At 32.2% G+C, this 26,917-nt stretch overlaps 1 protein-coding gene across 2 annotated transcripts in view; it reads right to left on the reverse strand.

Moving 5' to 3' along the window:
• Positions 1 to 10,749: 10,749 nt before the first annotated feature.
• The window catches only part of Ctr1B (Copper transporter 1B), a 38,571-nt gene continuing 22,403 nt past the window's right edge, over positions 10,750 to 26,917 (reverse strand). For both annotated transcript variants that reach the window (XM_089640638.1, XM_089640639.1), the window contains exons 2-4: positions 19,375 to 19,496; positions 15,223 to 15,461; positions 10,750 to 12,100 (exon numbers count right to left, since the gene is read on the reverse strand). In XM_089640638.1, coding sequence (XP_089496764.1) covers positions 11,899 to 12,100; positions 15,223 to 15,461; positions 19,375 to 19,482 — 549 coding nt within the window. In that variant the 5' untranslated portion in view covers positions 19,483 to 19,496 and the 3' untranslated portion in view covers positions 10,750 to 11,898. The remainder of the gene's footprint in view (positions 12,101 to 15,222; positions 15,462 to 19,374; positions 19,497 to 26,917) is intronic.

Genomic DNA, 26,917 nt, shown 5'->3' on the forward strand with positions numbered 1-26,917 from the left:
TCTGATAGTTGACTGTTCCTTATCTTAGTAGGTGTTTTCGTGAAAGTGCCTTATTTTAAATGGAAACAAGTTTCTAATATTTCCTTTGCTTTCTTTTATATCAAGGAAAAATATTTTTCTCTTCCCGACATATTGTTTGACGATGGATAAAGCCCTATGTCAATACTATGTTAACGAAATCCGTCATCTATGATCATTTATATTAGATATTTGCGAGCACGGACAGAATACGACTGCGACAGTCGATAGACAGAAACCTTTGTTTTAGCACTGCCAAGGTGTCAGATAAACTGCCTATATGCATATCTTTTTGGGTGAAGTCGTTTCTTATGCAAAATAACTGGCTTATCAATGAATGGAGTTGAACTAACTCTTAGAATTGAATGAAATCATGTAAACGAACGATCCATATACTTAATTATTTCACCTAAGACGCGATCAATTGATTACGTTTCAACTTGGAGAAAAAAAGTTGTTAGTCAAACCTAAAGACTTCATGAACTAATAAACTCCGTGTTTAGTTTTTCGAAGTACATGCGGTCTGCCAATGAATATTGAATTTATTAATAGATTGTCAATTTATTAGTATTTTTATCTTTTACGTAGCTGTCTGACGTTTATATAGACAGATGCGTCGGTGTTGCAAGCGTATGACGATTTGAATTATCAATATCGGTGAGGGTATCAACAGCGCGACCGTGCTCGGGAAATCAGTGTAAAATCACTTTAGTTACGCTTACCTGATATCGTGAAGTTATGACCACCTGCTCCAAGTCACTAGATTAAAGTTAATTATATCTACCTAAATAGGTACCTGCCTACAACAAGAATAAATTAATTCCTAAGGTGTTCTATGCCCATGAGGTTTTTAGATTTATCACTGAAAAACTTAATATTGGAAAATAAGGTTGTTAACAAAATTGAGAAGAAAATGCTGTTCATAATATTAAATTGAGTACCTTTTATTAAATGTAATACAAATGATATTTACAAATCAAAGCGTTAAAAAAATGGATTAGCGTTCATAAAATGAAATCATTAAATATCAACACGATAATGAAAGATGTAAATATCTAGACCCAAAGTGGGTTTCGCTTGTAAAAGAAATTCTATAAGGACCGTTGATGTATTATATTTAGATGAGACATGAAGCGAAAAAATAGGTTCCGCTTTTTTACCTCCAACTGACCTCCAACTCTCCCAACGCTCTAACTTAAACTACCGAATCTGGGTTATAACAGTGGATCGATGACATATTATTATGCATTAGCGCCTCTAGTTGTAGCTCTGTGATTAGGACCTACACGGAGGAAAATGAGCATGGCTTATTTATCTAAATCCTGTTTAAAACTTGATGGCAATTCATTTCCTGATAAAATATTGGTCCTTTCAGAATATAAGGGAACACATGTTCATTCAGGTGTTCTTTTCCTGGTAAATATAATATCAAAAATTCGACAATATTAGTATTTTTATGAACACATGTTCCGCCGACCTCATAACACATTGCGTTTTACTGATCGTTTGTTAGGAAATCTTTCAATTCATTCGTTAAAAGCCTGCAGTCCCGATTTAATCATTATAATTACAATCCCAATAATTTGGCCAGATTTTTAGTAAATTTGCAATATTTTATATCAGTAAGTTTTCTCCGTATACACGGATAAAAATGAGTATCACTAATATATTAAGTATCTCTTCAAAAATTTTGATAATCCGGTTAAAAACGCACGTGCAATTGCCTTCATAATATATTCAGATTTTAGTGAACACGTGTTCCGATATCGTGATAATATATTCGAAATTTACAAGGAAACCTGTTAATTGTGATTCCTGCAATCCGCTTTTGGTAAACTTGTCGAAATCCGCTGCATGCAAAGAAAGGATCTTTAAAAAAACAATACTTAATCTCAACTTAAATATCCAATGGAGACAACTATTATGAAGGCAATTGCACGTGCGTTTTTAACAGGATTATCAAAATTTTTGAAGTAATTAAGTTAAAACCAAGTGATTTATAATTATTTGCGTATTTGTTTTTAACCGGATTACCGATAATTTGAAAAGATTCTTAATAAATTATCAAAACTCATTTTTCTCTGTTTACATAAATATATACCAGTGGCGTAGTCCATAATAATAATAATATTGGGATGATTTGTACCGCTCCTTTTTTGTGCAAATTCACCCCAAGGCCGAAAACTTGGGCCTCCTCTGAGGAAAACTCACCAATAAGATTGTAGAAAAATAAAAAATAATATTTCAAATGTCTTATGAAAATGTATTTGAAATAAATTTGGCAAGGAATTTGTAAAACCATTTATTCAGCTGACTACAAAAATCAACGAAAGGCCACAGTAAAATGTAAAAATGTGTCATTTGGTTAATTTTCTTTCAGACTCTCCGGACTTTAAATTTGTAATTGGAGTTCGATATGTTTATAACCCTAAAAATCTAATTAAAAAATAGTACCTACTTACGTGTTATTTTTATTGTATACCTAGCAGCATAATTTTAATATTCTGTGTAAATATTCATAATTTATTTGTTTCTAAGATGGTTTGTTCATTTTCCAACAGTCGATTATAAGTGTGTTTGTATAAAGAATAAAATATGTATTTGTTGAAATAAAAATATTTTGAATAAAATGCTTTTTAATTGTGTTCACTGTACACCTACTAAAACCATTATTAAATACACACGGAGATAAATGAGTATTCCTTATTTATTGAAAATCCATTTAAATTATTGGTAATCTGGTTAAAAATGGGATTGCAGGCTGTTTCTTGATAAACTTTTAGTAAATTTCCAATATATCGGAACACGTGTTTATGCACCTGTTTTGATAATATACTAGTACAATGACGAAATTTGAACATGTTTAGGATTTTTATGAACGCGTGTTCGGACACCTTCATAATAAATTCGTATTTTACTAAAATTTTAATAGGAAATCATTCAATTCATTCGTTAAAGGCCTGCAATCCCGTTTTTAAACAGATCACGAATAATTTGAAGAGATTCTTAATAAATTAGCAATATTCATCAAATAAAAATAATAATAACAAAATAAATCACTATTTTGATTAATCTTACATTATGAAAACCAAAAAATATTTTTAAGATAAATTGAAGATTTTCTTGAGTAGAATACAAATAAAAAATAAACTACTCAATAAAAAATATAAATGTTAACTACTAAATATGTTTTCAATAGAAATGTATGAACGCGTAAAGGAAATAACTTTTAAAAATACCGTATTATAGCTAAGATTATCTGTGACAGTTTCACATGATTAACTTTTTTGTTTTCTTATAAAATCATTTAAAAAATAAATAAAATAACTAGTTTTGTGCTTGAAATCGAACGTTTTTAGACTCCGTTTGTCAAGTGATTTTAATGCCTATTACCTACAATTAGGGAATGCAATCCCGCAAGAAAATGTCAATCCAGGTATTTGCGGGACTGAACAATCTTAGTCCCGCTGGATCCAGGTATTTGCGGGATCCAGCAGAGTGGACTTAGATATCTAATCAATCGTATAATAAAGACCTAATACCTCGATCTACCAACCTTGTTTTTAGACTTTTAAATTTATACCCATAATAAAACAAGTTCTTTGGGACATTTTAAATGATTTATTAATAGGTATACCTTTAGTAAGACATAGGTAAAGTTTAAATCATAAATTGGCAAAGAATAAGATAAGACATAAATTTACATAACATATCCGCCTTGGAACAGACTTTGTCTAGTGAGGTGAGTAAAAGAAATCTATGTACACATATGAAAATAAAATAAACGCCCGGATTGCCGGCACTGAAACTGAAACTGAACTGAAACTTAAATTTAAATAATAACGTTCACACGATAAACAATATTCTTGTACAATGAGCATCATAAGTTTAACTAAACATTATTTTGGAAATAGCTTCGTAAAAAAGTTAAAGTATTAATTGTGTCATCTGATAAACGGCTTCTGATATTGGACACAAGGTAGCCAGCGGCTGAAAAAGCTCGTTCAGCTTCCACGCTGGAGAGTAACACGTATGAGCTGCGCTTCTCTGTAATCCCGCCAGTCCAGCGGGATCCCGCAAAATTTTCGACCGAGATTAGTCCCTCAAAATGTCTGCGGGATCTCGGTATTTCGGGATCCCGGTATACCGGGATTGCATTCCCTACCTACAATATAAGGTATACCAAGAATATACACATTTTTGGCTTGTAGCTCTTAAGTAATTTTTCTCCGTGCATGTATATAAATTTCTCTTTTGTTTTCATAAATGAATGCAAATCTTTGGAGATTGAAACTCGACAGATAGACTTGTTTCAATGACAATGTGTTCCTTTAACTTTTGGTGGCAATCACGTACACACATGCTGATATGTACGTATTTCTCTGAAATTCGATGACGTTAGAGCAGTTAATATTTGCAATAAATGCAAGTCTTATGCAAAACAAAAAAAAATCTTAACATACTTTTTTACGTGGTGATTTTTTTTACCAAAAGGTTGCTGTAATATGAACAGTGTAATATTTCATGATTGTATTATTTTTTTGTCTTGTGTTATTGTTTTTTTTTTTTATTGTTGATACATTTTTTTTACAATATTTCATATTTCAATTTAGTAATGTTGGCCTCACTGGGTGATTTGTAATCCAATGTTTTGGCACTATTTATGCACTTATCAACATTCTTATGAACCCAAATAATATATTTTATAGTTCAGTTTTTGTGAAATTCATATCGCTCCAAGGGTTCTGTACAAAGCAACAAATTACAGTAAATATATAATTTTAAAAAAATGTTTAATCTCAGCGATCAACACACTGGTATTTTTTATATAAAATTAGATACATGTCGTGGGTTCTCGCTTGTAGAATCAATCAGAAGATAAAAAATTGCGCCGTAGGAGTAGGTAGTTCCAAAATATAGCTTATTATGACATATCACATAACACAGGTACATATGTTATTGGCTGTGAGTTTCGGAAACAATGACTTTCTAATTATTATTGTTTTGGTAAACTAATGTTTAAGACAAGATTTTTTATGCATAGCACAAAGGGTAACAATTATTTTATAAGCAATAATTATTAGCCTGATCCACATTGAAAAATCTCCTGATAAAAGATACATGACGCCAACGGGACACCAAAAAATGTAGACAATTTGTCTCGACGCCATCTAGTGAGAGAGTTAGCACTTACAATGCCTTTCTCATATTAAACAAAGTTGGTTGTTTTCAGGTGAAAAAATGTAACAAGCAGTAATTGTTGAATGAAACACTAGTATATATTGAATTATTTCAATAAGGCCCGTTAGGTACTCTGAAAGCGCAACTTGTGAAATTATTGTCTGTACTGCGCTTTGGTTCCTTCAACCATCCATAATCGGATATCGGCAGATCAGAAACGTTATCAGGAATGACTTTGCTGATCTAAGAGATGATGAAAAGTGAATACGTAAGTATATTCACAGTTAGAATAACTTGGCAGAGCCGTTTCAATAATTCTTTAAAAAACATTGTAGAAGCGCTTGAACTTCATTCTTTCAGGACATTTATATTTCAGGAATTAATAAAAACAAGTAAAGATGAAAACTCTGTGAAATAAACAACCATCACTAAATTAAAGAGGCAACCACATTTTTTTGCAATAGTGAGTGTAATCCGACCTGGCTGGCATGGGTCCAATACAATAAGTTCAGCATGGTCCCCTTGGCCCGTATTATCCTTTGTAATGCCGCACTCCGGCGGAACAAGGGCTAGAATTGAAAGACAAAAACGAAAAATTAAATATTTTATGGTTTCAATATAATATTATATTAGTGTCCAGGAAGAACGTATAATCAACAAGGAAATTATTCTTTACGCAAACGATCTTTCACCCGTTGTAAGTTAAAATCAACAGACTCAATTTTCCAAAACATAATACAAATCTGCACTATTGTCCTGAAAGAATCCAGTTCAAGCTCTACTGGAAAGCTACAAGCAAAAAATGTATATATTCTTGATATGCCTTATATCGTCACGAAAATAGGTAATAGTAATTTAAATCGTTTGACAAACGGAGACTAGAAACGCTCGATTTCAAGCAAAAAAGTGGTTTTTATTTATTTTGTAAACAATTTTATAAGAAATCAAAACAAGTCAATCAAGGGAAACTGTCACAGACAATCTTAGCTATAATATTGTTTTTTTTTTTAAGTTAATTCATTTATGCGTTCATACATTTCTAATGAAAAATATTTAATTTAATAGTTTATATTTATATTTTTTATTGAGTAATAATTTTTTTTTATTTATATTCTAATAAAACCTTCAATTTATCTAAAGCCTATATTTTGGCATTCATAATGCAAACCAATGCTTTATAAAGATTAATCGAAAATAGTTCGCCTTGAAGGAGTGTCTCCGGATTATTGTACGGAATTGTGTATTCCTGAAAATGACAATTCATAGCAGTCAATCCTTAGGTTAGCAGCGTCATCAGTTATCGAAAGGTTGAAGGAACCAAAGCGGACACCAGATACTTTCAATGAGCATGCTTCTGGATTGTCAGGACCCAAAGCCTGGTATGGTCTGCTACTTAATTTGAGAATGATCACAGACTCAAAAGAATTTAGAGAAACTCATATTTTCATACAATCAGATTCATAAAGTCAGAAACCTTTCGGCTTCACTGCCTAAAATTACGAAAAATCTAAAAAATTTAAACAACTATTGTTGGTTTCATACAATTAAATAGGATTTCTACCTAAGTTAATTCTTTAAGTTTTTAAGGCTATTAAAAAAAAACTCATATTTTCATACAATCAGATTCATAAAGTCAGAAACCTTTCGGCTTCACTGCCTAAAATTACGAAAAATCTAAAAAATTTAAACAACTATTGTTGGTTTCATACAATTAAATAGGATTTCTACCTAAGTTAATTCTTTAAGTTTTTAAGGCTATTCAAAAAAATCCTTTCAAAAAATTGAACAATAATCATTAAAATAAATATAAACTCTAATTATGCTACCAATCTATTTATGAATGTAATATCAATAGCCAGTTTCTTCACCACCTAGGATTCTTGCTGCAGGGTATCCATGTTCTATCTTCGTGTCACCTGTTCCTATTCTTCATTTTACTTAACTTCACTTTATTGTTGTAATATTTATATTTTTTGTAATACCTGCATCAACTGTAAAGCGCCCCTGAAGTGATACCTCACAAAAGCGGCGCTATACAAATTGTACAGTAAATTAATTAATACTGCAATATAAAATACCAATTGTAAAATCATGCAATGTCCAGTATTTTTAACATAGCGTAATTTGTGTAACATTATCCAATAAATGAGTGTATATCTGTAGTGCCAGGTTATCTGGAGAGCCTAGGAAGACACATTTGTCCAGTGCCCTTGAGGTTAATTAATGTAACTTACTTTCGTAGTTAATCGTATCAAGAAAGATGAACAATCTAAAAGCTAAAATTATTCTCATCTGGTTACTTTGGTTAAAACATGTCCACCATATTCGTCTCTATAGATCAAATGACTTCCCGAGGCAAGCTAGAAGTAGCTCCTACAGATCACGAGTAGCCATTAATCATAAAGGACCACTCCACGCCCCTGAGGCTTGAGGACACCACGTGCGCCTCTGACCTGACCTTAAATGACCGATGTTTTTTGCCACTTCCTAAGATCAGCGAAGCATTTTTTTTACTTCAAAGGAACCCCGAATGAAGACAAATAATCAACCAAGAATGATTAATTTACGCAAAAACTAAGGTTTAAAAAATAATATCTTTTCAAAGTTTCAAATAAAGCAGATCTAATATAGATTAATGCAGTTTTGATGCATTCTATTGGGAAATTGGTAATTCTTTGGTGACTCTCAATAATAATTATTAATATATATGAAATACATTGTATACACCAATTTTAATAAGTAATAATCTACATGTTTCAAAGCCGATGGCTTCTTCGTCAGGATTAATATAATATAATCCTGACATAGAAGCTATTGGCTGTGAAACGAGTAGATTATTATTAACTTGCTAAATTATACCCGGCGTTGTTGGACTTTTCTCTACTTTCAATAAATATAATATCCATGTATCATAAATATAAACCTTCCGGAAGAAATTCTCTAAATGATAGTGAAAACACTATCAAACTCCGTTGCATAGTTTAGAAAAATTACGAGTAAGTGCACAAACAGACAGACGCGGATAGTGATTTTGTCTTAAGCTATTTAGAGATTAAAAGTGGTGTATACACAGTATTTCTTTTCGTATAATTAAAAAGACGCCACAAAGTAATTTTGAAACTTATGAAGAAATAATTATTCTTATTATTAGATAATTTTTATAGCTCTGTTTTTGTGAAAAATCACCTCAAAGGCGCTGCACAAATATGACTTCATAGGCTCTATTTAATTATTCACAAGAGACACAGCAAACATAGGTACTTATCTGGCAGGTCACTTCAGATAAACACACTTTTATTAGATTTTGAGCTTGGATAAGATGTGACTTTGCACAAAAGGACACTACCTATATATAAACATACTGGAAATTTAACGATTTTAAACAGGGCCGGCCTTAAGCCAAAAATCTCAAGGGCGCTATATTAAGTTTTAAGTGTTATCAGCGCCTTGGCTCTTTGGCTCTTTGGCGCTTTGGCGAGTCGGCGCCCGGAGCGAAGTGCTCCAATGTGCACAACCCTGATTTTACAGTTGCTATTTCATCCTCTATTTTAAAAGTGAATATTTAACACTCTATTTTCGAAACGTACTTTCTGGTTGAGCAATAAAACATTTGGATCAAATAATTCCTAGTACTTAGTATTTCGAAGCTCTGTAGCTCATGATGCAAATTATGTCACAGAATCTTACCTAGAAATTACTGAGAGTAAAACCATGCAAATTTCGCGTTGGCAGACCTCATCATTGGAGAGTTTTCGCTGCTTCATCACTCGGATTAGGGTTAGGATTAATTAATTTTAATTGAGTCAATATTTGGTTAGCAGCACACTGTCAGATCCCATCTCTAATAAAATATAGGAAAAATAACGTACAAATAAGATTATTAATTATAACATAAATTTACGAAGAAAATCTAAAATCAGACATTAATTGCCTTCAGCGCCACCTATGGTGTGGATTATCAACTACGTTTGAAGTTTTTATTATTTCAGACAATTTATTTTCACCATGTATCCGAACCATTTCAGCCATGTTGTGTTATTTTTCTTCATCGGCTAATCGTTCCAAATTTCCAATTTATGTAACGCTTGTAACTTCTACGAATTTACATAGATGTCAGCATTGTCAATAATGACAAGACTTCAGAGTCTGTACGTTCTGTACGAACTGAGTCATATATTTTTTGTTATCTTTATTATAACTATGGCAAATCACCAATATATTTTGTGAGTGCTTTTTACAAATAGGTAAACATGTAAATTTATTGGGGCATTTTCACTAACTTTCACTAACCGTTAAAAATGTGTGCATGACTTAAAGTTTATTTTTCTGGTTCTGATTTTGTACGAAAAATCTGTAATTTTAACATTTTTATTAATAATTATTCATTTTAAAAACGATCTAAAACCGAAAATTTCGAAACGGTTCCAACTGGCTACAACGTTATTACGACATAAAAACGTCAAAGTCTGGTATGAATCACGAATTCACGAATAAAAACGAATTAATCGGTTTGGCGGCAAAAAATAATGTCGCGGCAAAATGGAGGGAAAAAAAGAAAATAATTTTGTTTAAAAAACATCAACACCACTAAGCGACACCACCGACTTCTTAGTAAGGCTTATCAAACTACATCAAAGTTATTTGATTCAATTTGGTGTTTTTCTCCACTCGAGCGATTTTCGGCATATTAAGCCATGTTTACAAAAACGTTTGCTATAATGTGCCAAATTAATAGAACCTAAAAATATGTGATAAATGGTGAAATCTAGGTGGATTCATCGACTTTAAAACGCAGTGAGCAGTAATAAGTTTTCATATTAATATATTGAGGAATGTTATTAATTAAATAATATGGTAAATGTATATATGACACCAATCGCTCGAGTTTTTCGGTAGATAATTGATTTTTAAAAAACAATACTTTTTGAAAAAGAATAAAAATACAATGTTGACGTCATACTGTTTATTGTTTCATAATTACATATTAATTTATATTTTAGACTGCTTATAAAAATATAACAACTAATTGAATTTTATTCTGGAATATGTACGAATTGGAGCTGTGTTTAAATTGACTGTTTTTTTTCAATAATTTTGAATTCATTAAATTCCTTCGCACCTTGACTCCTTCCTCATCTTTTCCGGTTTCAATTTAAAAATCCTTAACTATGTTATGTTCACAAATATAAAATTACATATTTATGTTAATCCTAAAACCTATAATATAATATCATTGTTGGTATTTTCATAAGTTTCTAATATATTTACAAGGTCAACTTATGGGGTATAAAAATAATATTAAAAAAAATATAACTATTACAGTATTGTTTTTATGAATAATTTATTCTTCATGTGATTTAAGAAAGAAAATATTTTACGGAAGCAAACGACAGAAGTTGATTTGAAATAAGGTAGGTGATACATTACGCTTTACGCATCATGTCTTGGCCTATTTTGAAAAAAATATATATGTAGAAAAAGGTCAAGGCCACGTATATATATATATATATATATATATATATATATATATATATATATATATATATATATATATATATATATAACGTTTATAGCGTAGTCTGTCACAGGCATTAAAACTGAGCAACAGAATATCAGAGAATAAAAAAGAATTCATTCTAAAGAACAAGTGATATTTTTATAAAACTTAAATTTAGATATACAAAACAAAATCAAAAACATACTTATTTTATTTACCGCTTGTATTGTAAGATGTCATTTTTCGTCGAATTTAGCGGTGTTAAATAATGTTATACCTAAGCACATTACAAAATACCTAACATTTAATACAAATTGTGTAACCATGGTTACATCATATTACTTCAAAACTTATTATTAATTATTAATCTATAAAACAAAATCTGTAAACCGATAGAATATCGAAGGCTTTATGTAACTGCAAATAAATGTTGGTCGATAGGTACATGAAAATATTACCCTTTTAGCATTTTTAACACAATCAAATTCATTTTCTTTAATCCTAATGGAATGTTTGGTATATCACATAAGCTTTGCCAAGTTTAAACTAAAAATTTGTTAACTAACAAAAATAATCCTAAAGAAAAGATGAAACCTCAATGTCCTTTATATTTTTTTTCAATTAAATCAGCTAGTTTCCCTCTATGTAACTCAAATGTAGATCTCTGTAATTAATCAATAAACATACAAATAATAACAGAAAATGGAAAGATTTAAAAAAACAACTGACAGGATCAAGACACATGTCAATCCATCTATTAGAGCGGGATTGTGCACTATAGTAGGTATTGTCAAAAAATACAAGACTGTTGGTAATAGATTGTATGTTTCAGGTAGTAATCAAAGAGATCCACAAACATTAAAAATAACAACAATCAAATTAAACGACAATCTGAATGTTTGCTATTTTTTCTCTTTTGGATGATGGAAGAGGAAATTTAGATAATTGAAACGACAAATTAAACGACAATCTGAATTTTTGATAATTTTTCTCTTTTGGATGACGGAAGAGGAAATGTAGATAATTGAAACGACCAATTAAACGACAATCTGAATTTTTGCTAATTTTTCTCTTTTGGATGATGGAAGAGGAAATGTAGAAAATTGAAACGACAAATTAAACGACAATCTGAATTTTTGCTAATTTTTCTCTTTTGGATGATGGAAGAGGAAATGTAGATAATTGCCGAAGAGCCTCTCATCCTACTGACAGTGCTCGCTAAGGTCGACCACCGATGACTTCCTCCATCCGAAGAGGAAGAAGCCAAGTCCTGTGCCGAGGATCAACGCCAGGCATAGCCAGATGTTGTAAGTCATGAAGATCAGCATGAGGAGGTAGGAGAAGAACACCTGGAACATGTGCAGGACGGTCTGGAGAGAGTGCATCGAGGAGAGCATGGGGTACCTGGAAATGAAAAAAATTATTATCAGCTGATTGAAAGATATCTTATAAGACAAACAAATGGCTGTTTTAACGTTCTGCTTGAGTAGGGAATATCAGGTAATCCGTCATTATTAGTAATTAGGAAGAGGATATAGCATAAATACAAGAAAGATCTGACAAGTACTGAGTTATAACTAATGCATTTAAAAAAAATAGCCGTCACGGGACGTGTGGCAGATGAGAAACATCGAAATTGATTGAAGGAAGTTATAATGGCAGTATTTCTACAATAAAATATTTCTCAATATTTTTGATAGTTAAACATTTTTTATTATTAAATATTCACAAAAATTATATATTACAAATCGAAAATCAATTATCATTTAGAAAATATCCATTGCCAATTATAGTATTGTGTATATGCTTATAAAAATGTAACCTAAAATAATGTATTGCTGTATAGGAACCTAAATTAAATATTTATAAGTAAACCATAGAAAAAATGCGAGAAATAATTAACTAAAAAAATCTGCCTCAACACAGGTTCGCCTAGTGAGGCAGGTTATGCACAAATTAATAAATAGTATATTATGCCATAACCACATTACACTCTTATATAGGTACATTAGGGTGTCCCAAGACATAAGGAAGAATTTTTTTTTCATGAATTTAAATATGCATACCCTCTTATTTTATTCCATTTGATCCCAATAACTCATATAATAAATATTATTTTGATTAAACACCGGCAACCCGTGCCGACTTGATGCCAAACATATGGTACAGAGTTAATATGGAAGGATTTTCAACTTTCATTTTTGTCAGATAAATAAAATTTAAAAATGCACAAATGTTCAATTATGTAGTATTTTATATTTAAAAATGGTTTATTGATTAAATTTTTTCTCCATAGTTTGTTTTTTACAGTCAGGATAAATCTTCCGGTGTTCCTGAACGCATCGTAACAAAAATTATTTTTGTTCCTCTTCGACCGTGAGATTAAGCTATGAAAATCTTGCATTAACTTAACAGTTCTTTCAGCTGTATCATTCACTACCCTCAGCGGCGACACCTTCTTTCTGACTTCTTGATACGATGCATTATTGACCACATCGTAGGGAATTCGTTAAGAAAACTGGCATATGTTTTCAGACGATCAAACAAATACTTGCTCTTGACTGAAATGAAGTCGTAAATATTTTTCTCTGAAACAAAAGTCACTAAATTATGATATGAACAAAAACCTCAATACAATACATAATTTAAACTACTTAATAAACTTACCATACAATTTACCATCAAGATCTTCCTTCGATGGGATGTAACGTTTGTCATGGGTTGATAAATTATTTTTTTTGATATTTCGAGCATTTTTATTTTAGTTGTTTGATCCACAGCATCGTCAAACAGCGATAAAATAGATCCTTCATCGGTCAAATACCATAACTGCTTTCTGAACAGAAATAAACCTGCCATTGAGATGTTTTCATCAATTTTTTCCTAAGCCTTCATCGATTTCAAAAAGCACAAGTCCTGGTAAGGTGCTTTAACTGCTATAATACATTGTAACCATGGCTTGACATAGGATGTTACTATGAACAGGCAAACGTCTAAAATTTCCGCCTTATCCTTACCGGTAATTTTAAATTGCGCACAAATTAATGATATTTTCAAGGAATAAAGTGCCTTTGCCATACATCGAGCACCTGGAGGCGGAATTTTAAATTTTCTCGCTGTATCTCCTCCTAAAACTATCACACAGAGTTTTAAAAACTTTCAATAGTCATCTCCAAGTATTTTTTTTGTCAGTGCAGAACGGTAAAAGTCAAGCAAATCATCGATTTCGGAAGCGGTTAGGTGCAATGTGAGATTTTCTCTGTAGCACTGAATTTTATCGGGATCAACATTTTTACAGTTATCTCGAAACTTTTTGAAGAGTCGTATGTCAGGGTGTTTAGTCACTTGACTGATTTTTACTTCAAATACAGCTTTTAATACCAACTATGGCTATATTTGGTATATATTGACAGATAAATTCACTTTCCGGATATTGTAGAGCAAAACTTCAAGAACTTTTCCATTAGATGGCAGTTTAGAACCCGATATTTGGTGTTTTACGACTCCTATTAAAAATATACTCTTTTTAGAAGTGCGTAAATCTAACAACATCTTGCCTGAACGAGTGATTTTCGTTTACTAACAAAATAGCAAGTTACTACAAGCTCATCAACACGTTTGCTCGCTGGCGTCTTAATGTACAAGTACTGACATCTTTCGATGCAAGTCGGCACGGGTTGCAGTTGTCCAAAGTAAACGAATTTTTTTTTATAAGTGTTTTGTCATTATTAAAACAAAATTAGAGGGTATGCGTTCAAAAATAACAACTTTAATTTTTTTGGGACACCCTAAGGTACATATTTACTTTTTCTTCTATTAGAAACTGTTTTATTATTGTAACATTAGTTTTTCAACAATTTCATTGTTACTAACTTACATATAGGTATTTTACTTACTAATGATATATTCTGTAATTTTTTTGATGAAATAAATTAATTTAAAAATAGGGAAAATAGAGGCAAATATACCGCACAGAGTTTAGGTGGCCGGGCGGAAAGAGCCGACGATCACAGAGCGCAAGAGCGTCGTCCCGTCTTGCCACGCTTGCTACGCAATAGTTGGTTTTACTCCCCCTAGGCACGCCAAAAGATGCTTCTATCATATCTACGAAAGCCCAACATATTACCATACATGCGCATCAGTTTAAAAATGTTATTCACTATAAACCGTAGATAATTTCCTAACTACACGCATACAATTTACAAAGAACATTATTATTTGTAGTACCTAGCTATTGCTTATGGTAGAAGTCGGCAAAGTGGCGTTTAGCGCTATTTTTTAGTGTAATACCCTAGTAGAATTCTGACAGCCGGTCCTCGAAATTTCGCATGATTTACAGCATCCTTTTTTTCACCTGACTATATTTCGCCCACTACAGTTCCCGTTGGGTTTGCACTCCTGCTTAGTTTTTCACCTTCGATGTGAAGGCCTGCTCAGCAGACCCCCCGTTGAAGATCATCTCGCAACCCTCCTTGAAGCCCTCGTATAGCATCCCCGTGAGGAACACCACAACTCTCTCATCTCACCTGACTATCTTCTGCCCGCTGCAGTTCCCGTCGGGTCCGCACTCCTGCTTGGTGATGTTCACCTGCGAGGTGGAAGCCTGCGCGCCAGACCCCCTGTTGAAGATCATCTCGCGGCCCGCCTTGAGGCCCTCGTACAACATCCCTGCCAGGAACACCACCACGCAGGCTCCGACCATCTCCCCGGCGGAGGTGCTCATCCAGCCTGGGAACAGGATCTCTTGGCAGACTCCGGTGTGAAACTGGAAAAGGATAATACAAAGTTTAATTCTAGTTTCGACTAGATTGCATTAAGATACTTTATAAAATGTGAAAAACTGCATGAAATGTAATAATTGGTTTCACAATTAAGTAAATTACACATGAATAAACCAACCATATCGTAAACTGTTGATTTCCCTAAAATAAATTTTAAAAAAGCACCCGTGTTACGAATAACCTGACAATATTTCAAAAACTCATTCTACAATCGTTCAAAGCTCACAATGTGGCTTGTGCAAGGATGGATGACAAACAAAGGAATTGAAACCGCGACGCGTTGCGACGCCTGGAATCCGACGCATTTGTCAACTAAGCTACCATCAAATATTATTAAAAACACATTATGGTGTTCGTTTTGGATTGGGTATCTAAACTTTCTTCAATGTTCATGTTTTGGTTTTGCCCGGGGTCCGTTTTCTGTCTTAACGCCACTGCAGAGAGCTAAATATCAATTATTATCTTACAGTGAACGAGTATTTAACCGCTCTAAAATTACATAGGTGACATCCGCTGGCAGCCACAAGCACCGCACAGAATAATATTTTCAAACTTATTTATTCTCTTTGGGACAATAGATAACTACGTCACACCACAAAATGTGGTCACGGTAATATGGCAATAATCGATTATTTTAAATAACACATCGACTGTGACATTGCAACAAAGTAGGTACCTACTTCTTCCTTGAATATAGGTTGATCGCAGGCCCCGGTTTAGTAAAACCTGGAGACATAAGAGGTAGCAGGTTTTCCTTGATAACCTGGCTGAGACGGACTTCTGTATCCCGAATAATTTACCAATGGTGATGCCCCTGGGAACTTAACCCCTTTAGGTTAATTAACTTCATGGTAATGTGGATATTTCCCATATGACCTATACTAAGTGCACGAATTATCCAGTATCCATTAAATTTTAACTAACTTATATATGTACCTATACTTACACGGTACCCTAAAACTAGCAAAACAAGAGGAAACTGGGAAATATATTTATATATTAGACACATTTCAAAAGACAATACAACTGATATTAACCCCCTAGCGAACGTTTTTTTTTTAATTTGACCTAAAAAATTCCATCTCCGTACTTGATTTATTCGAATAATCGAGCTTGAATAAATAAAATTATAATACTAAATCGACTTCAAATGTGATGTAGATCTGATATCAGATCTGGAAGAAGCTATTCGAGAACAATTTGAAGCCGACGGGTTTGGGGAGGAAGTATGAAAAATGCCTTTACCTACTTCATTTTATCATGATACGTCCCATTCCGCGTCTCATCAAATAGGTAATCCAAAAAGAAAATTCACAATCCGTTTAATGCATTAACAATATAAAAATAAAATTAATATTCTTCATTTCATACAACTTTCCATATAAATAATCATTCCAAAGGTTTGTCATACAATATGGCTGCCAGTCAACTGCCCCTCACCCTAGATTATTTGGCTTCAATGTCATTCATACAAAATCTCCTACTAATGCTCTGTCCAAGGTTTTTATACTTTAGGCAGACCAAGAAATTAAAAACGTCGAGTTCGGATGAAGGGTACGCGTTTTACGTCTCCCGACCCTATGTCTTTGTCGAAAGATCACAAGATATTGTGACAAGATGCTTGCTGATTGTAATTCGCAAGTTGATACGGTAAATTCAACAAGCGGATTGTCCATTTTTCTCGGAACTCCAGACCGACGACGGTGGATACCAAACAATCAAACCCAAGATTCATTGCTTGTATATTTTTGTGATTACGAATTCTGTATTTTACGGTTTTAATAAAATTAGTCATTGACTTATTTACGCTCAAAAATTATTTTGGCTAACATTTAACAATTTTATCAGTAGCTATAGTAATTGCCTATGCTAAATAATGCTGCAATCTATCTTATATCTATCTAGCTATCTATATAAACAAAAATGTAAATTAATAAAATAATTAAAACACTTTGTATTTACCACGATAATCTTTATTTTTGATATAAAGTCAACATGTTTCGAGAACGATGTTCTCTTCATCAGGACAATTAATGTACTAAAAACTAAACTGTCAAGTATATAGAGACAGGTGTGGGTAGAAAAGGAAGTAGTGCGGGGGGGGTTGAGGGGAGGGGTGAGAGGTGGAAAGGGGAGGTGCTTAGAAGATCAAAGACAAAAAATTACAATGGAAATATGTTTAAGACAGGGTTATTCACAAAATTAGTTTGATTATTAATAATATTTAAATTTCTATTGACATTTTTCCTAATTTCTAATATTTCTAAAAGGTCTAACTGAAAACCACTAACATGAGTGTGTAAAATTTTAAAACCAGTATTTATGTCAAATGAATGGTTGAATTCAATTAGATGGTTAGCAAATTCCGAATAATTATTGCTATTTAGACATCTCAAATGTTCCTTAATCCTTGTTTCAAAATTTCTGCAAGTTTTACCTATGTAAAAATGGTTACAATCATTGCAATTCAATTGGTAAACTCTGGATTTTTTCATTTTTAAGTCTTTGTCCTTGTTATTTAGAATATAATTTTTCAAATTATTATTAGTATAAAAAGCTGGCTGTATTGTATTAGGAATTTTTTTCCCTATTAAATTAGAGGTTTGATGATTTACAAACAATATTTTTCTCCATTGCTTTTTAATATTATCACTAAGCAATGGGTAAATGTAGGACAAATGAAATTTTTTCTTATATTTTTTGTTTAGTATGTCGTCTATTAATTTGGAGTTAAATCAGCAATGAAAATGAAACGATGTTTGATAGTGAAGAATGCACATTTTACAAAAAATAATAATATTAAACCAAATGATAATCGAATAAAAATTATTACTATTCCAAATTCCTGTAATATTAAAAAATCTGTTAATGAAAAAATAAGAAAATACACAGATTTAGGAAATGAGATAAAAAGAATTTGGCATTCTCAGATTATAAAAATATTACCATTTGTTATTTCGGCTACTGGCATTATACCTAGCTCTCTCATTAAAAATTTAGGCGTATTAGATCTATCAAAAAATTTATACATAAAGTCGGTCATTTTGAATACATGTAGGATAACGAAAGATTTTTTAAATATTTATGTTGAGGGATCAGTAGGATTTATAGGCCCTGTTAGGAGTTTTACCGAGCCGAACCCTCTGATATGAAAATATCTGCAGTCGGTGAATTATTTTCCCATTTAATCTTTTGTGAGTTGACGTGTTGTTCTTGTATTGTTTTGTATTTATTTTGCTTATATAATGCACTTGCATAATGTTGATTGACTAGATGATCATTTGTGGAAAAGTGTGTGGAAGGGTTTAGTTTTTCCTATGGGGAAGATTTAACCCGGACAAAAAAATCGGAAGCACTAAAAAATAAAAAAAAACCTTAAGTAATAAAGCTAAAGTCACACGTTGTTAATGTTCGTAAATCCGTGGAAAACTTCAGAAAAATGAAAGCATCAGGGAAACACTTAAATCAGCACTGAAAACGAAACGAAATTTGAGTGTGGTATTTTCTCTATATGATTAAAACGGATTGCAATCTTTATAGCACAGGCGTCCGATGGGAAGGCTGTTCTTGTTCTACCGGTATTTAAATGGAAGATGCTCCGAGGAACTAGCGCGATTGATCCCTTAGGCACCGGTGCATATTGGAGAAACATCAAACGCGCACCGAACATTTGTACACGGTTTGACACATGAGAACGGGTCGTTTAACAGCTCGGCTGTTGAATGATTTGCTGGCCCATGTTCATCCCTTCCTTTCCTATAAAATATCTCCACACAGCATCACCAAAAGATCTGTGGAGTTAATGATGAAAAGGGGCGATGCGCGATGCTGAGAGTATCTAAAATTTGAATTTCATTGTTTAATTATAATAATTCAATGTTGTAGTTAACTACTCACCACCATCATCATGCCCATGCTCCCGCAAGGATCTTCCGTGTCCGTATCCCCACCGTGCACGTGCTTATCGGCCATGCCGTGGTCATGGTTGTGGTGCATGTGATCCATCTTAATGTCTGCTTCTGGAATAAAAATTAACAGCTGGTCGTTAAAATGGCATACCTACATAAGTACATCACCTACCGACGTACATATTATGTATGGCGTCATGACAAAACAGAACAGTGACTAATAATAGAACATTTAAGAAAAGTGGAGGGAAAAAAACTAACCTAACCTAACATATTATTTTATCATGTTCCGTTTTTATCTGGTTTCCGTTGGGTTTCCCAAACATTTCCCACCATTCTATATGTCTATAAATTCTATATGTCTATAAATTTCAAAGCATATTAAAATTTTCGATAAAATTCTATTTCAACTGCCAGACCTAAGAATAGTAGGTTCCTACCTACTTTAATATTATATATGGTTCCATGAGAAACAGAACAGTGACAAATTAGAGATAAGAGCATTGAAGAAAAATGGGGGGGAAAATTACCTAACCAACGTAACCTAACCCAACTACCGGAATTACGATGATTTGCCGCCTATTGAAGAAGTGTTGTCACCTTTGCGGTAAATAATAGGTAATTAGGTACCTGCCCACAAGTGTTTATTTTAATACTAATCCAGGATTGGGTAGGTACTGTAATGTAATTAACGTGTACTTTCAAGCAGCCATTAATGAATGCATTTTAATGTTCGCATTATAAATTTAATTTTTTCAACTCTAATATTAGATAATGAGATCGTAATCAATAAATTAGTCCAAATAAAACCAAGTCTAATGATTTATTTTGCACTGGTAACCCCAGTATTTGCAGTGTCGCCGCATGGTCGCCGCCCCGCCACTCACTAAAAGTCAACCGGTTCGGGTTGACGTATATATAAAGTTAGGTTAGATTAGTAAACCTACCGGAAAGTGAAATACTTGCTGAAAAGGCGAAAGTGGTTATTTTAAAGATGGGATGCAACGGCTGGTGTCAGATAACATGATAATAATATTATTTATCTCAAAGTAACAGTGCACTACAAGCAAATTAAAGAAGCAAGTTTAATTTTGGAAGCGGTTAAATTATCTTTTGTACGCATATATACTGAATAATGCCTGTAAATATATTAAAATCAATTCATATTACGTGGTTTTTGTTCTTCAAATGCTCCATTTGAATCGGTATTCAAAAATCTCCAAACGATAAACAACACAAAACATAAAATAAACAATAAAAACACTTTTCTTGGTTTTCTTTTCATGATTTCGTCAGTTTATCAAAATGTTTTTTAATGTTGCCAGTTGCTATATATGCATTCACTATATTATAAAACTTCACCACAGATAATGTCATATGACATATTCTAGTAGCGCGATATTTTCTTATCTGTTGTCATAAATAATATTATCACTTTAATCACAAACAAAATTGTCTCAATTATTTTTAAACCAGTCGGATATTTAAAAAATAACTTATTACGCCATATCCCCGTCGCCACGTCTTTATTAAGACGATAATATAATGAACAAGTGGTCAGGTAGTCAAGTATGTAGGTAGGTGCTAGAATTCTGGAATTATCTAACCTAGAAACCTAGTCGCCACTTAATACACGTTACTTTGAGGGCGGCCAAAAGATGTACTAACGAAGGAAGAAGGAACTATTTTTTTACAATTCATATTGATATTTATATCCACAAACTAGCGACTTACGTACCTACTAACCTAACCTAACCTTGAACCGGAAATTTTTAAATTTTCAAACATTTTTCGTGGGTGAACAGACAACTGTAGGTATAATAATGTGTGTAAGAAATCATAAGTACATAATGCAGTAAGCCGAGTTAGATATTTCTGAACGGTCACATCCAAATTTGCATTGTTTTGACATGCAAATTGAGAATGGCTTATTTTACATTAATCACTTGATAAGCATTTTTCAGAATTCATGCCGCTTCTCGGTCTATTGCTGTATTTGGCATGTAATGTGTTTTTAATGCAAATGGCATTAGTGCTAACAATTTCACTGCTAATTATTATCATCGACATAACGCTATTTATTATTTATATTATATTTGTAAATGCAAGAATTCCTTATCTCTTTCCGACTTTGTTTAGGTAGATACTATTACTAAATATTTGCTATTACTATCAACATTTCTTTACTCTGTCAAATTAGAGATTAACGAATTATTTATTACACTTTAGTCGTAAATTCAAATTAGTCGAACTCTAAACTTTTGTCTTTTGTTTATTTATACGACTAGATTTCACTGAGCAACTTTCTTTTGAAAATAGAATGTGTTTTGTTCAGTTCCTTCTCTCTAATACAAGTTAGTAAAACAATATTTGTAAGTGAACGTAGGTATATGCATTTTAATTTAAACGTTAGAACAACGAATTATTCCTTTTCTCTAACATATTTCGATTTTATACAAATAAAAACACATTTAGAGAGGCGAATAGACATTTTTTGTTAATTAAATTAGTAGATAGGTATAGTTATTATAATTAACATTTTTAGGTATAGTCAGTGACGTGGCGACTCGCCCCAGGGCAAGCCTGTTATCCAGACCCTCTCAAAAAATTTGAAAACCTACATGCAGATGTAATTAACTTTTACAAGTTAAAGTATTGTAGGTGACATTATTATTGTGTCCAAAGCATGAGGAACTAATTTTCTTTTTTTAAATACTTTTATTTTAAGTTCACTCTTGTTTTCGGTGATAAATGAATGATTGCAAATATTGGAAGCGGAAATTAACCCACTTCGAAAAAAAATCAGCCGATATATATATGTATATCATATTTGGTGATAGTCACGCAAACACACGCGGACATAAAATGCGCATTTATCTGAAATTCGATGACATTACAGCAGTTAAAACTTGAAATAAATGTCAGTCTTATCCAATCGAGATTTGGTTCAGTTGATAGATTGTTAGACTCCTGTTCTTCGATAGGAAGGTTAAATCCTCAGTCAAACAAATTTTTTTAAAGACATTTGAAAATAGACGTGTTATACTAAAAAAACTTGTTTTTTTTTCAAATCTAAGTGTGATTAACTATTCACTTTTACCATCTTACTAATTAGATTCACAAACGCCGGATTAATGTTAGTGGGGGAAAGCCAACCATACGCGCGCTGTGGTAACAAATCAAGTTTTTCACTGTTCCGTCTTTACGCGCCCCCGTTATATTTACACCGCGATTGTAAGTAAGAGGGATAGTTTAATATAAAACACTTTACGTCTTATATTGATCAAATTCAGATCACTAAGCCGCAGGGGAAAAAAGGGGTATAAGTAACCTAGCCAGTTAGTAGCCAGTAAAAAAAAAACAAATCAGTCAAGATCTAGAAGGTTTAATTTGCCAAATGAATCTCTCAATTTAAAATTGACACACCTTTTTACTTTACCTCTTATGATGTCAACAATATATTTTCGTGACAGCGCCGGCCCATGTACTTGGCATAGACGGTGCTACGGTGCTATCAATTCTCGTGTGAGTAAATTTGTAGGAGGTAAACATGAATTTGTTTTTAATCGCTTTATCTACAAGGTCGATTACTTTTTGATCATTCAAACAACACAACAAAATATAAACGGAAATTCGGATTAATTCTTAAATCGACAATATGAAATGAAAATTACAAATTTAGAAAGTAAACCATAATGTACACTAAACGGCGTGGTGTTCTGTCTACAATCTAAAGAGAAGAACTGATATTAATTCAGATATTTTGGAATATTTTAAATGTGACTAGTTGGCTAAACCAAAATAAACGTACATATTATACACCGCACCTGTAGGTAGGTATACAAAATGTGTATGCTTTTATTATTTTTCCAACACAAGACTACTAAATAATCTAATTCTTATTCTAATCATTCAAGAATATTGATTACCTCAACATTATAATATATTCTATTAAACGAATCATAGAACAAAGTTTTTATTCAGTAAAAAACATGCAACTTAGCAATCACTTTAAATGAAAATTCAGACAAAGTTTCGAGTTTAGGTAAATTGTATATTGATTTCAATTCAATCGTCATTTATTTCAATCATGATGTATAAAACATTTATCAAATATGACCTTAAATAATAACATTTCGTTATCATAACTGCATTCTTCTATATATTATCTGTAGCTAGCTTCAACTCTGCAAAGTCGCTGGGATGGGACTTTTGTCAAACTCGTTTCAAATGACGTCAATATAATATTGGCCAAAACAGTATCGCGTTAAAAAACTCCTTGTTTAAATGAAGCTTTAGAGAGAGTAAATGTTGGCTAATACTGTCAGAGAAACCACAGTTGGCCAATTACTAAATACGGAACAATCTTTTTATGTATTGGCCTATTCTCCGATTGGCAAATAAATCATTCAATTTTGTATTTCATCTGAAAATAATTATTTTATACAAGGAGTCCGGAAACTCGTAGCACAAGCGGGAAATCGAATCTGCATCACACTGAGAACCCAAAAAAACTTTTTATCGTTCTGAACATTTAAATAATTTTTTCATTATTTTGCCGAAACTTTTGAGACCGGTCTACGCTTCGAAGCGTTTTAAATGACACAAAACAGCTGATATTAACTCCGTAGCGACAATTATTTTTACAAATTTGATCGTAAAATTCTAGGGTGACCGGATAAATCATCAAAATGATAATTAATTACATCTTTAAAAAGTTAAGTCATGGAAAGTGATGAAACAAAAACTTTATTAACTGGGTTAAGTAGGTTAGGTTAGGTTAGGTTTAAATTTTTTTCATCGTCTCTAATGACTTTATATCACTATTTAAAGGTGTGTTGAATTGTCGATGTGTTGATTTATCATGGAACCAATTCTATATATACTAGCAAACGATAGCTCAAATAAAATAAAAAGTTGTACCACAAAAAAGACTTTAATAATTGTCATGTAGATTAATTAGTTTCCTGCTATTTTGTTTCCGGACACCGTGTATAAGCGATATAAATGCAAGAACAGAATTAATTATCGATTTTTTTGTATTAATATTATAACTTTTGCCAATGACAGGCGAAAGTAAGTCTTATTCCCATGCATTTCTAAAAATTATGTAAAATGTATTATCTGTAATTTAAAAAAAATACATTGAAACTAACAATTATAATAAAACTATATGAAGTTAAACGCAAAAACCTGAGAGAATATTTTAAATAACGTTCAATTTAAATAGCATTTATTAGGGTTCAACTGTTTTTTTTTCATATCGACTATCAAGCTAATAAATATTATCTTTGTGAATGCCCTCTAATTTATCGGTTAATAAACCTGCTATTTAAACGGTCGTTTTAATAATGCCAATGAGTTTTTGTAAAGATAAGATGGTGGCTATTAAAATTTTAAATAGTTTTGTTATCACCAAAACTATTTAAAATTGCATATAATAACTTCAACAAGTGAATGACAAAAGCAACTCTGTAGGAAAAGATATTATTAATTATTTTTTAAATAAGGAAATCTCATAATTATCACTGTAACACGAGAAATATCAGGGTTCTCATACTATTACCTATATCTACTTCCCTACCTATCCGATAATGGTAGATTTAAGATATCATCAGAAATGATATTAAGAATACATATTTATCCAGTCGAACGATGGCTACCCATATTTAGGTCTCATCGCCGTAGGCATTCAGCGATGGCTATCCTTATTTAGGTCTCATCGCCCTAGGCCTTCAGCGATGGCTACCCATATTTAGGTCTCATCGCCCTAGGCCTTCAGCGATGGCTATCCATATTTAGGTCTCATCGCCCTAGGCCTTCAGCGATGGATATCCATATTTAGGTATCATCGCTCTCGGCCTTCAGCGATGGCTACCCATATTTAGGTCTCATCGCCCTAGGCCTTCAACAATGGCTACCCATATTTAAAACTCATCGCCCTAGGCCTTCAGCGATGGCTACCCTTATTTAGGTCTCATCGCTGTCGGCCTTCAGCGATGGCAACCTATATTTAGGTAAACATTTTTTTAGAATTTAATTCAAATGTTTTTAAATTTCCGCAAACAGCTCAATTATAAAACGATGAAATATAGATGGATTATTTGGCTTTAAATCATAGTAAGCAGTTTGTATAAGAAACCGAATGCCCAGAAATCTCCACCGTTCAAATAATTTAATTTGTAAATAACCTATCGCTCGGGTGGTTATGGGTCATTGGAAATGATGATATTATTAAGAATATCCATGTTATGTTTCTAATAACTAATCCTAAGAAAGAAAAAACTGACCTTACTTCGGGCAAACAGACACGTCAACAACACAAGTATATATGTTTATTTCTTCAGTGGTTCCTATACACCTACACCTATTTATAATATCAAAAGAGATTTCGATTTGTAATATTATTTTATTTAACATATTAATTTTAGTTGTCGGTGCCTGCGTAATGTATGTATTAAACTATTCCAGATCAATTAACTTTAATTTTCAAAATTGGAACTGGTATGTATTAAATCATATCAGACAAGCTATACAGTTTTTTTTAATATTTGCGCCAGTATTAAATATTTGTAATCCACGTAATAAATTACCAACACTATTTATTACAAAATTGTTATGGTAAAAATGCTATTTTATTTGTTCCAAATTATCTAACCACGGTTTGTCAACTGGCTTATATTTCTACCTACATATTTCGACCGACCTGCTTTGTCAAAATTATTATTTCGTAATCTATAATATCAAATACATTATTGGACATTGCAATATTGTGGTGTGTGGTAAAGCCGGTTTATTTTTTAGACTTATCATAATAACTGGATAAAATAGAAATAGATTCTCGATAATTATGTGAAATTACTAATGAAAATAGATCGCTTGTTTTATTTACTTCGTGACTAGTTGACTGCAATGATAAAAGAAAACTTTTTTCTCATTTACTACTGACAAACTATCGATTTTATTAAATAATTAGTTACACTTCGCGATCGAGATGCTAAAATCTTGGAAACTCTGATAAAAGTGAAAGTTGTATTATGCTAGTGATGAGAATACTTGAAATATTTTTAAAATCGAATTTTTTTATTCCGAAATACATTTGAAAAATCGATTGAATTTTTAAATTTGTCGCTCGGAAAATGAGTACACTTTAATTTGTACATCTCAAAACATACTGTTTTTGTGTGTGATAAAAACTGAGAAATTAATTATACGTTTGACATTGGCTCTATCCAAACACTGTGGCTATGTACAGTATACACTGACGAAGAGCACTAATTGAACAGTTGATAAAGATTATAATCTCGATAAGATTTGTTATATTTTATTTAATAATTCTTCCATTTGTATTCAAACATCAATTAAATCTGAAACAAATATTAAAACGCACACATGGTGTTTTTCCAGATAATGCACTAATTTTTTTTTAAATTTTAACACTAACTAGAAAAGACTTCGCAATGAATATATTTTTATAATTTGTCTAAATGCAGACACACTTGACTTATAAACGTACTATCACATCTAAGCGA

Source organism: Hesperophylax consimilis, chromosome 16, assembly GCF_061612785.1.
Source record: "Hesperophylax consimilis isolate HC1 chromosome 16, BYU_Hcon_1.0, whole genome shotgun sequence".
Classification (NCBI taxonomy): Eukaryota; Metazoa; Arthropoda; class Insecta; order Trichoptera; family Limnephilidae; genus Hesperophylax; species Hesperophylax consimilis.